This window comes from Rhamphochromis longiceps, linkage group LG13 (genome assembly GCF_057381845.1).
Source record: "Rhamphochromis longiceps isolate RC_006_pf linkage group LG13, R_longiceps_female_GT1.1, whole genome shotgun sequence".
Lineage (NCBI taxonomy): Eukaryota > Metazoa > Chordata > Actinopteri > Cichliformes > Cichlidae > Rhamphochromis > Rhamphochromis longiceps.
Genome location: NC_140569.1, coordinates 31452899 through 31468863, shown reverse-complemented (window position 1 = coordinate 31468863; position 15965 = coordinate 31452899). Strand labels below are relative to the sequence as shown.

The 15965-nt window shown below is 41.9% G+C and overlaps 1 protein-coding gene across 1 annotated transcript in view; it reads left to right on the top strand.

Annotated features, from left to right (window-relative positions):
• The window catches only part of LOC146656107 (ras and Rab interactor 2-like), a 43088-nt gene that overhangs the window by 18938 nt on the left and 8185 nt on the right, over nucleotides 1–15965 (top strand). The window contains exons 4-8 of the mRNA XM_085428994.1: nucleotides 298–508; nucleotides 1157–1268; nucleotides 3454–3526; nucleotides 5163–5254; nucleotides 13101–14687. Of these exons, the coding sequence (XP_085285120.1) occupies nucleotides 298–508; nucleotides 1157–1268; nucleotides 3454–3526; nucleotides 5163–5254; nucleotides 13101–14687 (2075 nt within the window). The remainder of the gene's footprint in view (nucleotides 1–297; nucleotides 509–1156; nucleotides 1269–3453; nucleotides 3527–5162; nucleotides 5255–13100; nucleotides 14688–15965) is intronic.

Here is a 15965-nt window from a genome sequence, read left to right as displayed (position 1 = left end):
TCGCGCCATCGGCCCCTCTGGCCATCACCAGTAGGTGACGTGTCTTGCCCAAGGACACAACGACCAAGACTGTCCGAGCCGGGGCTCGAACCGGTAACCTTCCGATTACAAGACGAACTGCCAACTCTTTGAGCCACGATCGCCCTTTGATATAGAACCATGTGAGAATGTCTCTGAACATGCCTTCAATTCTGAAATATGTTCAAATGTTACACGTTAAAATAAAAATTCTGCGTGTTTTTTTGTGGTTTGTGTAGCCGGCCACTGATGCTTGATTTTATGTGTTTGTTTTTCCAGACTGGGGGAAGAAGTGGGAGGCCTCTTCCTGCAGGCCTCACCTTGTGCTGGCATTGGTGGAGGGCTGGCCGGTGCCAGAGACTCTGGCTACGACTCGCTTCACCGACGCGTCAGCGTCCTGGACAGACTGGTGCATACCCATACTGTGTGGCTACAGCTGGGCCTTAGCCACGAGGAAGCCATGCACATACTGCAGAACGAGCAAGCTGGGGTGAGGCAACAGCTGCCACTGCGGCTTCCTTCTTTCCAACACTGCTAACTTACCTGGAGGCTCTCACTTTGGATTAATAGTTAATGTTTAATACAACAGAGGCATGAAATCACAACTAACACGGCAAACTTTTTCTTTTCCTCAATAAAACCAGTCACAATTGTAGTAGTGTATTGTTTGACCGCAGTCAGCTTATATGCATTACAACAAGATCACTCACTCAACAACATGATGGGAGTCACTTTTTTGAGTCTTAAAGAACTCATTTTGCAAAAAACGTTTTAAAAAAACAGTAAAAGTATCTCTGCCATGGTCGGTGTTTGTCTGTTTTTAAAGAAAATATTTTGGATAATTGGGACCAAAATGAAATGATATTGCCGATACCCCACCTCTCTGCAAGATTCCATCCAAATCTGTGTTTTTTAAAATAGGATAGGATATTTTTAGCCTCTGATAACAGTAAATATACAGCACTACACGTCCATTGTTGTGTATACGTTTTGTAAATATAGGAAGCGTCTGGATGTTAGGACATTCCTTACAGTATTTCCAGCTCTCTACAAAGCACAGCTGAGTCAGCAGAACATGAAGAATGACCCAGTTTTTGTGCAAACATTAACTGGATGTGTTCTCTTTCCTTACCCATAGACATTTGTGGTGAGGAAATCAGCCAGCCTGCAGAAAAAAGTCATATCTCTACGCATGGATAAAGACGCGAGCGTTCCTGTCAAAGATTTCCCCGTAAAGGAGAGCCAGTACAGTAAGTGTTTGTTTTTCTCTGCTATTTTTAGCCACTGAGATACACAAAGCTGTCAGTCACCAGCAGCAACAGGCAGAGCTGTTAATAGTGGAATGATGCAAGGAGAGGAACAAAGAATTTACAGGGGTAATTCCTCTACTGGATACTTTTAGGCAGTACTAGAACTCTTTGAATAGAATGGTTTAATTATTTTGAGGACTCTGAAAAGGTCATTTACTGTCCATTACTGAACAGAAACCCAACTTGTTTAGATGTTTTTGGTGACAACATTCCTCATGACTCACACCTGTCTCATAACCAGCTATTTGAGTAGACAGGCAGTATCAGCATTTCTGAAGGCTGAAGGCCTAAATCTAAAATTGAAAAAAAGAATCCCAGGCCTAAACGACACTATAAACCACAGAGACTCAGGTCGAAGATGAACACAAGAGCACCTTCCAGCTGCCAAGTTCCCACGCAGGACCACAGCACTCACAGCAGGGCCGTCATCAGAGATGAGCTCGGCAAATAGCAGACAAGCCTGTAGTAAAACCCTAATACTTATGTCTTCAAAATATGTCACAGGCTTTCATATATTGTTTGTTTCGCTTTATTTCTGTGCTCACTTCTTCCTTCCCTGTCACTCTGAATAAGTGTGTTAGTGTTGCATTTTCAGCCACATAAAAAGTGGGATTTCCCAGACTTCCAGAATGCATACAGTCTACTTCTTGTACCTGTCTGTTGCCATCAGTTTCTGTCTGCACTGAACTGGAATTTCCAAATGCTTACCCGGCAACAGAATGTGCTGAGTGTGAATCTCAGCCCTGCTAAACTAAAGAGACAGTGACGTTTCTCTTTGCACCTGCAGAGAAAACAATGAGCACAGTGAGACAGAACGTCTTCTACTGAGCATTTCCATCGACTGTAATACTCTCTGTGATCTCAGTGATTTGCAGCAGTAATAATGAGTTACTGTTTTTTTAACACCTGATGTTTAAAGACCACTTTCCTGTTCCTCTAAAGTGACTTTTCTTAAGCTGACATGCATCGAGACATTCTGCAATAATCTGGAGGACAAACAGAAATGCAAACAGAAAGAGGGCTGGATTCACCCCCTGAGCAGCAGTTGCATACCTCCAAAACTTGCGCTATTATGGAGTTTTTCCACTTTACCCCTGCACTGCTGTCTGGAACTGTTTTTTTTTTTTAAGTAACCGTTAGTGGTATTTTCCATCTGGTGTGACTCTAAGCTCACACTAGCCACATTGTCCACTGCATGAAGAGCTGGCCCTTGATTGAGCTGTGATAAACATTTGGCAAGCAAAGCTGCAGGTGTTGCAATAACAGTTTAAAACATTAACAGGAGCGTTCTACCTGGGAGGGAATTCTTCCATATGAATCATTTGCTCTGTAACGAGTCTGTTCTGTGGCCTGTTTAAACCCGTGCTCTTTAACAGAGAATTGGGATTAATGGACTTTGATAAAGGTATTTGGGCAGGTATCCTGTGATGAGTGGTGTGGGAATGTGCTACCAGGCCTGCTGTCATTGCTGTAATGACAGGTAATAATAAGGGCTCTTTTCATGTGTTAAAGTCAATATTTCAACAAGTAAAAGTGAAATGACTGAAGGAAGATTTGAAGTCCCAGAAAAAAGAGACGTGTACATGTCGGCAGGTTTGGTTTTAACCCACTTTCCTTCTTTCCAGAGACTGTATATGATGTCTTTGTCTTACTGCATTCTACTCAGAGTTTAACGCGTTCACCATTCGAAGATCTTGGTCATGTTTAGTTCAGTGCCCGGAGCGTTGACTGTGTGCCAAGTTGTGAGCAAACAGCCTTCTTGATTCGTGTATTACCGACAACATGCGTGCTAAGGATTTCCTTCTTTGTTTTCCAGCATGGTGTTCTTTTACAAACTAATGAGTCAGTAAGTCGAGGAAAAGTGCTCACACACTGTCATTCTCGTTGCTGTTGTTTGTATATAGTTTGTAACCTTGTGGGGATTCCTTTGAATTAAGGGACTATAAAGCAGAATTGAACCACACTTTGCATGCACTGACTTAAAACATGTGAATGTTTTGCTTTGCCTCATTGGCCTTTGTTGCTGCAAACCGTTTTAAAAAGACTGAGCTGTCTTTTTCTAATGCTTTTTGCCCTCTGATGGTTTCCTTCGCTGGACTGATCATGTGCTTCTGTTTTCCTACAGCTTTCTCTCTAGAGGGATCAGGACTGAGCTTTGCAGACCTTTTCCGCCTCATGGCCTTCTGCTGCATCAGCAGGTAAAGTCACCATACCATCATTATTGCAAACTGTTAGACATTCATATTTCAGCACATATCTACTGCTTCTGTTTCTGTTATTTAAAAACCATCATCACAAAACTCAAGAAAGAAGAACTACTGACCCAGTTACAGTCCCGAGTCAACCAAAACACACAATCGCTCCAGTTTGTCCTCTGGCTTCCCCGTGGTCTCCTTGTGGCTGGATATGTCTGAAACACCTCATCTAGGTGGCATCTTTGTCAGACTCCCAAACCACCTCTGCTGGCTTCTTTTGATATGGAGAAGCAGCAGCTGCAGTCTGAGCCCGCCTTGAAACACTGAGCTCCTAACTCTGCATCTGACGAGGAAGCTCAAAAGTTCCACAGCCTGTATTCACAATCTGCTAGCAGTTCATAATATGGGTAAAATGCTTATGCACTGTTGATTGTTCAGATATGTATTGACCTATCTATTGCCTGCTCTGCACGGGGGTCGCACAACAAATGTTCTGCTGAAGCATTCCTCACAGGACATCCTGGACATTGAAGTCCGAAAACACTCCTGGTGTCTGGAATTGCTTCATTATTACTGGATTATTTGCATAATGTTTGTTTCTCAGACAAAATCATGTTCATTCAGTCCCATGAACAAATTTACGTAATCTTTTTGTTCAGAATCCTCAGAATTTGATATATAACCGATAATACCCAAATTTCAGACTTTTGAATGTGAACCATAATTCAAATTTGGATTCCACACTCTATAAGACCTGTTGCCACTGATTTTCTGTCCAGTTCTTGAGTAATTGCACCAGAGCAAAGGAGCGGATTAAGAATAGCTTTCTGACAGCCTCAAGTCGATTTCTGATGAGACTATGATGAACAGTAGATCAATGGAAGAGTCAGATGTATCTTGACCTGGGTCAGGTCTTTTGGGGGATTTTATGTTTTTTTCCTCCAAAGGATATAATTTTCAGATCCTCTTCTTCTGCAGTAGATATTTTTTAGGCTTCCTTTTCCAATGTTCTCATTTCATCCTTTTTGAAATCTGCCATGTTTGGAAGCTCTTTGGAAATGACCTTTGGGTTCAAAAATTATTAGCGGTCAATTCTGTTGTCATGTGGAACTGTGAACGGTGGTTTGATAACAGTTAGTCCTTTGGTAGCTGCCACACAACTATCTGTTGGATAGTGTACTGGACAAATTCTCAGGGGGGATCAAATACTTATTTCCTCACTAGAACGCACATTAATTAATTAATTAATTTTTATAGACTGCCTATTTCTTTGTAAGTTGTTAAAATGAGGAATTCAACAGGGGATCAAAATGTATATCCTCCACTGCCCCAGTGTGTCCAGGCTTCACTGTGACATCACTATCATAAAATTAGGTTCACTGTTGTTCACGCAAGCTTGCATGACCGAAACTAAAATCTTTGAAATGTTTTGGTAAAGTCCCAGAAGTAGCACAGCAGCATGCACATATTATCCTCCACAGTTCTGTGGTTGAACCCACACCTTAGCCACCATCGCACACAAAGCTGAGCCACAGCTTTTTCAACACGGTGACTAACACAAGTTTGAGAGTAGCTTTTTAAATCAAACCGCTTTTCCTCCGTGTTCTAACTTTCATTGATCCCTTTCTCTCTTTCTCAGGGATGTGTTGCCGTTTACTCTGAAACTCCCAGAGGCCATCGCTTCAGCCAGAACTTTTTCTGATCTTGAGGAAGTTGCTAAGCTTGGTGCAGGTTTGTTCACTTATTTATATGTAGTGTGTGTTAATGGTCAAGCTGGGGAACTCAAACTGCAGAGACAAATAAATATGACGTAATTGGCTACATATAAACTTTAAATGTTGAAGCCATTTTGAGAATAATGTTTGTGTAACATCTGTGTTCAGTGTAACTCTCAGTGATAGTTGGTTGTTTATTTCCAAAGTAGCTTATAGTGCAATTCACTTGTATTTGTATTTTTATTCCTATTTATTCTATTTATCCCCTTCGTATATTGTGTGTGTGTGTGTGTGTGTGTGTGTGTGTATAATATTCTGTAACTCTGTAACTTTTGTCGGTGCTGTGCTTTTGGAAACCGAATTTCCCAGAGGAACCCACCCGAGGGATTAATAAAGTTTTATCTTATCTCTCTTATCTTATGAAAGTCTAAGGAATGCAGTATATGCTGCAAGTATGGAAGTAAATTACCGCTGAGCGCTGTTGATAGCCAGTTACTATTCTTCTCCATTCAGTCATTTGGAAGTAATTAATGATTGCTCAGTTTCAGTTTTTTTTGTTCAAACTGATTTGTGGACTTCCGTCAGCAGACGGTACTTTCTCTTTTCCCACATTTATCGGGTGTAAAACCCGCAGAAACTTTTTTCCTCCTGTGGCCCATCCCAACCACATTCCATGGTATTTGAGGAGTTAACTGGCATGCTGGTGCTGAATGAATCAGTCTTAGGGACAAAAACCTCTTCCACACCCAGATCAGTGCGACTGAGCTTTGTTTAAATCAGGCAAGACCGCCTGTGTTTGTGGAAGAGATTTTATTCATGTTCATGACTTAATGGTGTGAGGTCAACGTCATCACCACCAACAACCAGCCTCAATCCCTTACCCAGTACTAGGGATGCACAATTATTTCAATTTTAATCTTGATCACGATTTTAGTTTAACGCAATTTAATGAAGACGATCAAATGATATTGAAAGTGGTGGTCTGCCAGTGGAACACAAAACAAGAGCAAATCAAGCGCTCCCTAAATGACCTGTCTGCATGTACCAATCACAGCTGTTCCCTGGACCACCATAAATAACCACCATCATATAATTAATCATCACATCCTATAACAGTGCTGTAGAGTTATCGTCACCACAAGACACACAACTAACTTAATCAACCACCTAAAAATTCACCTCAAACTGCACTACATCTAATCATGAAGGCCACGGTGCTGTGACTTGTTTAATATCAACTCAGACAATTACAACTTTTTCACATTTTTCCTCTTAGGGACACAGACCTGTGAAAAAGTGAAAGCATGACTCTAAGACAAACATTATTATCACTAAACTCAATGAATAATCTTGACAAATAACTGCGATAGTCGTTTTAGTCGTGGTGCCACCCTCCCTTTTACTATCATGGGATGATTTTTGGCCAAGTCAGCAAACCAGGGACAAGGAAATAATCATTGTGACACAAATCAAAAACATTTTCCCTTTTTTAAGTTGTTTTGTTTTTTAAACATGTAAAGTGTGCAGGGATAAATCTAACCCTGGTAGGTTACCACTTACAACATTTAGTTTTCTGTAAATTCATCGTAAAGGCAATAGTTCCGATGACATTCAAGCATTTAAGATTATTTTTTGAGCCTTTGTTAGGCAGTTTGATAGTGGAGAGTAGACAGGAAAGCAGGGAGAGAGAGTGGGTGATGACATGCAGCAAAGGGCTCAGAATCTCCCCGTGATTTATGTTCCACAGCACTCTTTTTGTACATCCTTCTCAGAGCAACTTTTTTATCCACTCAGACTCTACCACTATGATTCAGCTTGAGGCATTAAGGGGTGCTCAAAGGTAGACTTGACTTCTTCTTAAAGAATTCCGTGTGACACGATGATTTGATGACTTTCTTGCCTTTTATTGAAGTGCGTGCAGACTTGTTGTCTTAACAACCCCTCCCCCCACAAACAGTCTTTCATTCATAAAAAAGGGCGCCTTTTTGGTGAAGTGACACAATAGTGGCCTTTGTGTTGCTAAAGGTAATTGAGCTACAGTGAATAGTTGATCTAGGAGACGTTTCTGACGTTGATATGAACAAGTATGCTTGTGAGACTCTGTGGGTATTACTTTCACCACTGACTCAGAGGAGAAAAGATCACTGTTGAGTGTGACGTTGTCAGTGTCATGTTACCTATGTTGTGTGGCGCGCCACCTGTGATAACACTTTTGTAGGGAAGGTTTTTTTAGTAAGGTAACTGACTTTTTGTAATGTTCTTAAAGTTTAGCTTGGCAGCCGGGTCCAAAAGTGGCCCATTAGACACTTCATGTGTACAGATTTTCTATTTGGCTGACAAATTAGGAGGGGAACTTTTAAGATCAATGATATGTTTTTGTATTTAGTCTTGAATTGATTAAGTTTTGATGTTTTGCTTCTGGTTTTCCCTATAATTTATTTTTAAAGTTTGCAAGTTTGCACCATAATAACTTTATCTTTAAAAATGTGCTTAAAGAACTAAGAGCATAAATGACATAAATGTAATGTTGGCGTGAATATTTTAATGGATTCTCACATTAGCTAGTCATTAGTCTCAGTGCAGACCTCGGATCTTTTTAACAGCCAAAAGGGGACAACTTCTTTTGTTTGGGAGGTCTGATCTTCATAGAAGTCTATCCTTGATCTTTTTTTCGCTCTTCTCTGTTGGCAACGAACTCCACTGTCGTGTTCCTGCTCTGCTTAGCTTGTCAACCAATCAGCATTTGACCAGTTGAGCAATGTACTGTTGGGTTTTCAGGGGACTGCATGGGAGCACGTTTGCATTGGTTGAAATTTTGCATGTTCTCCCCATGACTGTATGGCTTCTAACGTAGAAAATGAAAACATACATGGACTCCAAAGACACGCATGATGTAAGTGAAATTGTTCTAAACTGGCCATGGGTGTGTACGGTTGCTATCCATATGTGTTAGCCCTTAGCCAATTCAGAGTTCTTGGCAAGGGCTTAGAGCTAAGTAGATGAATGGATGTTTTTGCCTCCGTGAGTACTTGTTTAATATAAAGCTTCTCAGACCAAGTGGGTCATTAACATTATTATTTAACCCCTAATTTATGTTAATATTAGTAAAGCTGAATTTTTCTAAACACTGTAAGTAATTCAATAACATAAATTGTTTTTTGGGTGTTTTGAACGACACATCAATACTCCCCCCGAACTTCTAATCTGTTTAATATTGTTCCCATTGCAAAAACCTTTGGAAACCATCGCTTTAAACAACATCATTGAATTGTTATTTAATCTTTACAAATAATTTCCTTAGTATAGAAATAAAAGATAAATAAAACATTTCTAATCTTGTATCACTAAATATTTGCCTTTCTTTTGTAGATGTCATCAGGTTCTCAGCCTTTGATCAGTCATATTCCGTCGTGTTTATTTGGCCCTGACTCCATATTCTTTAATATTGTTCCTCCGTCAGTATCAGATCCAGTTATGAACTATTTGTTGCTCAGGTTTGCAGCTGAAACACGTGTTTTGTTGTTGTTGTTTTTTCATAAACTGCTCTATGTAGATATTGGCAAGACACTAGCAAGGCAGGCAACACCAGACTCACCAGAGTGTGTTACTATTATGTTACTTGCAAGTGTCTTAGTTAATTTAACAAGTGAAAAGGAAGGTTAGCACCTCCTGAGAGCGAGTAGCTTCTGTCTGAATGTTAACAATGGGAGTGATAACTTACTAATCAATGCCCGAGCTTTCCTGATTCTTATGCTCAGTATTTGACCTGAGATTCACACTTTCTATTTTGTACCTGTATATTTACTGCAGGCTGTCAAAGCAGAGCTGTAAAGCGTCATTTCCAGGCTCATTAAGAGATCTGTTGGGTTTTGATTGGTTGTTACTGATCTGTTAGTAATAACACTGATCTTGATGATAATCCTTAGGATCAGCTCAGCATGTTGCTAATACACTGTAGAGTCTGGCAACATCCTGGTGTGCTGCCTGATAATCAGATCTACTCCTATGGAAAGCGGCATGTTCATTGATGGAACAGTTTGTTTCATCTGCCACTTGGTTAAGTTGAAGTAGTCTCAGCACTGAGAGAGCCACCACTTCCTCCCTCTGACTTTTTTTTCCTGGCTCCAGTTTGGCAGCCGTAGCTCTGAATGATGTCACACAATTTCCCAGTTCTTACACAAAACCACAGCAAAACACATTCCTGTCTTGGGCTCTGTATGTGCGCACTGTGCAGGACACTTGTGTTCCAGAAGTTTCCAATTCGTGGGAGTCTTGTTGGTTCCTGGGTTATTCCTGAACATGCTAACTGGTGTTCTCTACTCTGAAGATGACAGTCTGGGACTTCTTCAACCCCTATTGAAAAAAAATTGCAGTCCATGATTAAAAGCTGGGTCTGCACTAGAGATGGACCGATCCGATATTACGTATCGGTATCGGTCCGATACTGACCTAAATTACTGGATCGGATATCGGAGAAAAATAAAAAATGTAATCCGATCCATTAAATATCACGAAAGCACCTCACAAAACTTGCAACACACCGTAACTCACCTCAGAACGTTAGCACGTCGGAGCAGTATGCATCACGTGATAGAGCGGCTGTGGCATGCGGGACCTGTCGGTGGTCTGGATAGCATTTGGAGCTTCGCTAGCAACCTGGCATTTCATCTCCGACAAAGTTATCCCGAGAGAAGTAAAGCAAGTGTGTAAGTCCATCTCTGAATGTTTGTAAAGCATTCCCACGTTAAGCTTAACGAGCGACTGCCTCTCGCTCTCCGGCTGCTACTTCAATCGTGAAACTGCTTAAATGATCAGCTGATCGGCTTTTCTGTCGTGAGTCTCTCTTGTTTGTTTTTGGTCCACTTTGCGCCAGAAAGAGCAAACCAGCGGCTGAACAACAGCAGCACGTTTAAGCTTGATCAGCTGTTGTTAGAATGTATTTAATATTACTTTCTACTCGAGGATCTTTTTCTAGTAGCTGACGGCTGGTAACTGTGCAGGGGCGCATCTAGCAAAGTTTAGCCAGGGGGGCCGATAGGGCATTAACAGGGAAAAGGGGCACAGAGACATACTTTTCTTTCTTATTCTCATTTAAAATGTCTAGCTTTTAATAAATAATTATCTGACACCCAAAGTTTTAATTTGATGTAAAATGAATAGAAGTCAATTACTGTATATAGTAACTATTAAGTCTAATATATATACCCTAGTAAGCTATAGTACATTTTCCTTTGGGAAGGTACCATCTGTGCAGTCTGCAATTTTGTTGAAGAAAGATGTTGAATCTATTTAATATTTCTTGAAAAATAATTGATTTCTGTGCATTTTTTTTCACACTGCATCAAATTAAGGTTGATTACGTCGATTAAGCATCATGAGGTGGCGCGTGAGGGGTGGTTCCCTATTTTTTTATTTATTTATTTTTGTTGTTGCTGGGAGTTGGAACCCTATTAGTTAGGTTGCTTAATATTTACGCTAAGTACTCTTTAAAATACCAGAATAGGGAGGATGGTGTAGGTTTAAGTTTATTAGATTGATCAGTATTGCTGAACTATGAAATATTTTTTTTGTATACAGGTATAACAGAATAGCTTTAGTGTAGTTGTTGTTTTAAACTTGAGTATGAACTTGCAGACTTGCAAAATGCAGCAAGATATTTTAAAAAACAGTTTTGTTGATTAAAAAACACTATATCGGATTCATATCGGTATCGGCAGATATCCAAATTTATGATATCGGTATCGGTATCGGACATAAAAAAGTGGTATCGTGCCATCTCTAGTCTGCACCAGGGAATCCACCAATGTAGTCTGCCAAGAAGAGTGGTTATATCTAACCAGAACTATGCCGAAAGCTTTTTGGTGGCTACTGAAGGTGCATGATTAAGGTGCAACTTGCTAAGGGAAATTTAACCGAATATTCTCGGGATGTATGTATGATTTTGATCCAAAATAAATTCAAACTTGTATGGCCAGTTTTTGTAGGGTTTTTTTTTTTTAATTTTATTTGACATCATTAAAGATGTATGCTGTATAATCATTCCACCCTGGAAAAAGAGCAGTTCAAAGAAATCATTAAAATCCCAACCCTGACATTCCCATCATCAGTATGTGTAAACTTTTAGCACAACTGTAACGAATGTACAAAGAAGTTTTTCAGCAAGTCTGAGAAGTAAAGGTTACTTATAGAGAGAATAAACATCAGCAGCGCAAGACGGAAATGGGGGGATGGACTTGTTTTGGTTTGCCACGCAGCTTCATGTGAAAGGGGAGAGGAGAGGTGGGTTGAGTGTGCCAACAGCCCGCCCACACCCTTATTAACACAAGTGAGTCATAACAAAGAGGGAATGCGAGTGAGCCACAGAAACCAGCAGAGTTTCAGCCTGCAGAGACGCAGTGTCCTCTAAACACAAAGTTAGACTGACATCAGCAGTTCGCCTGTGCCATTCAGCTTTGGGTCACAGTAAGTACTGTTGTTTCCTCTCTGCTGTGTGTGAAGGAGCTGCACTGTGTCTGGCACTAATATTTCTCATATGCCGTTGTTTCCTCTGCTGTGTGTTTGTCTGGTACGGCTCAGACTCCAAGTGCTCAACAAAGAGTTGTGTTAAAATTGTTTAGTGCCATTTCTCTCTTTCTTTCCTCTGTTGAGAAAAGCTCCTAACAGCATGAAGGAGCATTTAGAGGTTTTTGGCATTTGTTTTATTTAGCGGGGCTTTTACTGGGAGTTGATGGGAGCACTGCTGAGCATTTTCCTGCTCTTCGCTGAACTGTTGGATCTATAAACGTGTCGGCTCCCAGTAAAACCGTGGAAAAAAAAGATAGCTGACTCTGTTTATTTTCTTGGCACATTTTTTGCTTTTGAAAGCAAACCACCCAATAAATAGCTCTTCTACTTCACTCCAACTTGATTCTGCAGTGAGAAGCTGTTTGACTGCAGTGGGCAGAAGGATCTTTTACTTGATTGTGTTTTACACAGCCTCGCTGAGGGACATCACAGGCAAGTTGGACTGTTCAGCAGATGCAGTTTGAGATAATTGTGAGCAATGGTGATGCTTTCTTTGTTAAATGGTGCTCTAATATTGCAATGAAATCTAAACAGAATTATTTTGGCCCTTATTAGTCAATATTCGTGGCACTCATGCCTCCAAAGCTTTTGAGGGTGAAACAGTTCAAATTTCTTACTTACAGAAAAATATTGTTACATGATACTAGACTGTAATATTTGAATTCATGAGTCTCCCTCATCTTGCCATATGTTTCTTGTCTTTTGGCTGTTAGATTATGACAAAAAACGCAGTTATTATTCTTAGTCAGTGATTAAAATCTCCGTTAATTAACAAGGTTATTCATTAACTTGATAAGTCAAGTATTTATTGATTTCTTTTTACAGGGGATTTCCTTGGACATAAAGTCTGATTCGAATTAAAAGCAAACACAAAGGATTTATAGGAAATGTTTCCCATTTTTTCCCTTGATTTTTCTTACTTTCATCATTTATGAAAGCCAAATTGTGGCTGAACTTGAAATCTAATCAGTCCTGTTTTTATCTGAAAGCTGTGAAAAGGCAACTCTGATAAATTTGTTTATAGGTTATAGGGCTCATGGCCTTGGGGATTCGTTTTAGCAGATCAGGTCAATCACAGTAACACACTATCACTTTATGATTATGGTCATGGTCAAAATAATCTGAGGTAATGAAGTTGTATGGAAGTCTGTAAAAGCTTACAAAACATTTATTTAGGGTATTATACAAGTATTGTTTACACAATGTTGATATTTAATTTAGACATTTCATGGTTACTGTTAAAAAAACAATAGAAAACAATATGAACACAAGATCTTTCATTTGCTGTTTCTTTTTAGGCTTCTGGGATGTTCCATTGTGCAGCAGGAGGAAGAGCCCAGTGTCGTTGACGGGGACAGCAGCCCCTGACAGACCACCCCCACCTGCCCACAGACCAGTGTCCTCAACAGCTACCTCAGGACGCCCTCGGCTTCAAACTCGCACCCCATCTGAGCTTGAGTGTTGCCAAGCCAATGGAGCGCTGTGCTTCATCAACCCCCTCTTCCTAAAGGTCCACCAGCCAGATGATAATCAGAGCTTCACTCCCAACATCCCCGACACAGGAAAGCAGGACCTGAGAGAGGAAGCTGACAAAAGAAAAGGCAGCAGTAAGGAAGCTCAGGTTTGCAGCTCAGATCACAGCCACAGCAGCCAGTCACAGCAAGAAAACCTGCAGAACCCTGACAGAAACACAGAGCTACACACCAGCACAAGTCACAAACTCAGCGGGCCAGAAAGCGTGACACGATTTCCACCACCTCGGCCACCTCCACCTCGCTTTACAGCACAGCAAACAGCCCCTCCTGTTCGGCAGCGCAGCATGCCCGAAAAGATCTCCTGGATCAAGGAGAAGGTGGAGGAGAGGGAGCGAGGCAGCAGCCTCCTTTCTCGCCTTGGCTCCTCGCTAAGTATCAGCCCCTCATCCTCTCCGCCTAAGAGACTTAGCATCAGCTCACCTATATCCATCCCCCGGCCATCACTGCCCCTCTCTCTGCCATCTCTGTCCTCATCTCCACGTCGAACCAAAGCCTCACCAACATCCAGTCTAGAGGACGCTCAGTGTCACCGAGCTCTGGAGGACGACACCATTGAGAAGGCCCTAATCAGAGCCAAACTATCCCGGCAAAAGGCTCTACCCTGCTCCCAGAACTCCTGCAGTCCCCCAGACTCCACCGTGGTGACAGCAGTCGAGCATGGAGAGGTGGGTGGAGGAGAGGAAGAAAGAGTTGACGAATGCAGCGGGGGCAGCCAGCGGCTCAGTGACATGAGCCTCTCCACAGACTCGTCAGACTCGCTGGATTTCTCTCAGTCCTCAGCTTTCTTTATGCCTCCTATGCATGACCCCAGCCCCCCCACTGAGGCTGACTTCAACACCCACCTCCCCCTCTCCATCCCACCGTCCCACCTAGGTTTCTGCAGTATGGAGGACGATGACGACGATGAGGATGAAGATGACGAAGAGGAAGCCGACTATGGCGTCAGCCTGGAGAGCGATCAGGACCAAGACCAGGACCTGACCATGGTGCCACCTGGACACCGCACAAAGCGTCGCCCCAGTGCCAGTGCCCTGGTCCTCCAGAAGGCCCTGCGAGGCCATTTTCGCAAAGTGAGTGGCGTTTTCAACTCGCTGCTCACACCTGAGAAGAGGGCGATCCGTAAAGTGGTAGAGCTGTCCAGAGATAAGAGCTCGTACTTCGGCTCCTTGGTGCAGGACTATCTGAGCTACATGGGCGAGGGTGCGGGCACCCAGGCATGGCAGGGATACGACTCCGGACTGGACCTGCTGCAGACTCTCCGGCAGTTTATCACACAGATGAAGAGCTACCTTCGACAGAGCTCCGAGATGGAGCCGCCCATCGAGAGCCTGATCCCAGAAGACCAGATCGGTGAGTTTGCAGTGCAGAGTGTGGTCCTCCATCATTTTACTTTAGCACAGAGCTTTATTTTCTCACCTGTGTTTTCCCAGACATTGCACTGACCCTCCAATACTAACATCATAGAGGACAATGTCAGCTTGTTGCTTTAATGACAGCATCTACACCAAAGACAGTTTGCACCACTCCTCTCAGATCACTGCTGAAGTAGCCGCTCTGCACAGTTGCAACATTTCTACCTTTTTTAAGCTTCTGATCTCATCGTTTCTCAGCAGGTAGTCAGCTCCCTGCATGACTGCAGATAAATGTGACTATTTCTAGGAAGTGTGAATGAGTGACACATTCAGAAATCTTAATCATTGTGGAAAATCACAGTCACATTAACTCCAATTAATGCACATGTAGCAGTTTCACTTCAGTATTTTAGCAGTGAACACTGGAAAACGCTTTGTGTGTCTACTTTAGAAGCAGAATGCAAATCTCTATTGAAGCAATAATTGTGTTTGCATTTCTCTGTTACTGCCCTTTTACTATTTTTATCCTTTTTTTCCTATCTTACAATGTCTTTAAAGCACTTTGGAGGAGGACAGCCAGAGACAACTACACAACCACACACACGCACATACAATGTCTCACTGACACACACACACACACCTGCCGGAAGAGTCTGAATCATTTAGGCCAAGATTCAGTGGCCACATTAGACCTTGGACAGAAACATGTAAACACAGAGCACAAAGAGGGTTTTATCTGTGGAGGAAGGAGCCCACTTCACCAACCTGTTTTTACTGGCCTCGTTCAGAAAGTTGAGCAAAGGGCTGCAACTATGAAGTCATGAATTGGGTGGAGAAGTGCTGACAGTTGACTTTGTAATGTTTTTTCACCTGTAAGAAAGTTTGTTTGTGTATCAGGATTGAAGGATCCATTTTTTTTTCAAAGCTCGACCCGGAGCAGAACAGGGTATCTCCATCTCTGCTCATTTCATTATAAATAGTTTGGAATGCTAAGGAAGCATTCTGGGAAGCATCCTTTTGGATTTGGACGTGTGAAAAACTCCACAGGCTGTTCAGCCGCTAGAAAATGGAAAACGTTGCTTAACACACCTTTAAAGCCAGAAACATTTTCATTATGTTCCATTTTCCCCTTGATAAATAATTTGATTGACAGCTACAATCGGTGTGGTGTCGGAAGGGAAAACTAAAATTGAAAGAGCAGCTTTGTGTTTCCATTGTTGCGTGTTGTGGCCCCCTCTCGTGCCCACTCTCTGAATGGCTTGTTTTTCTCAGGGAT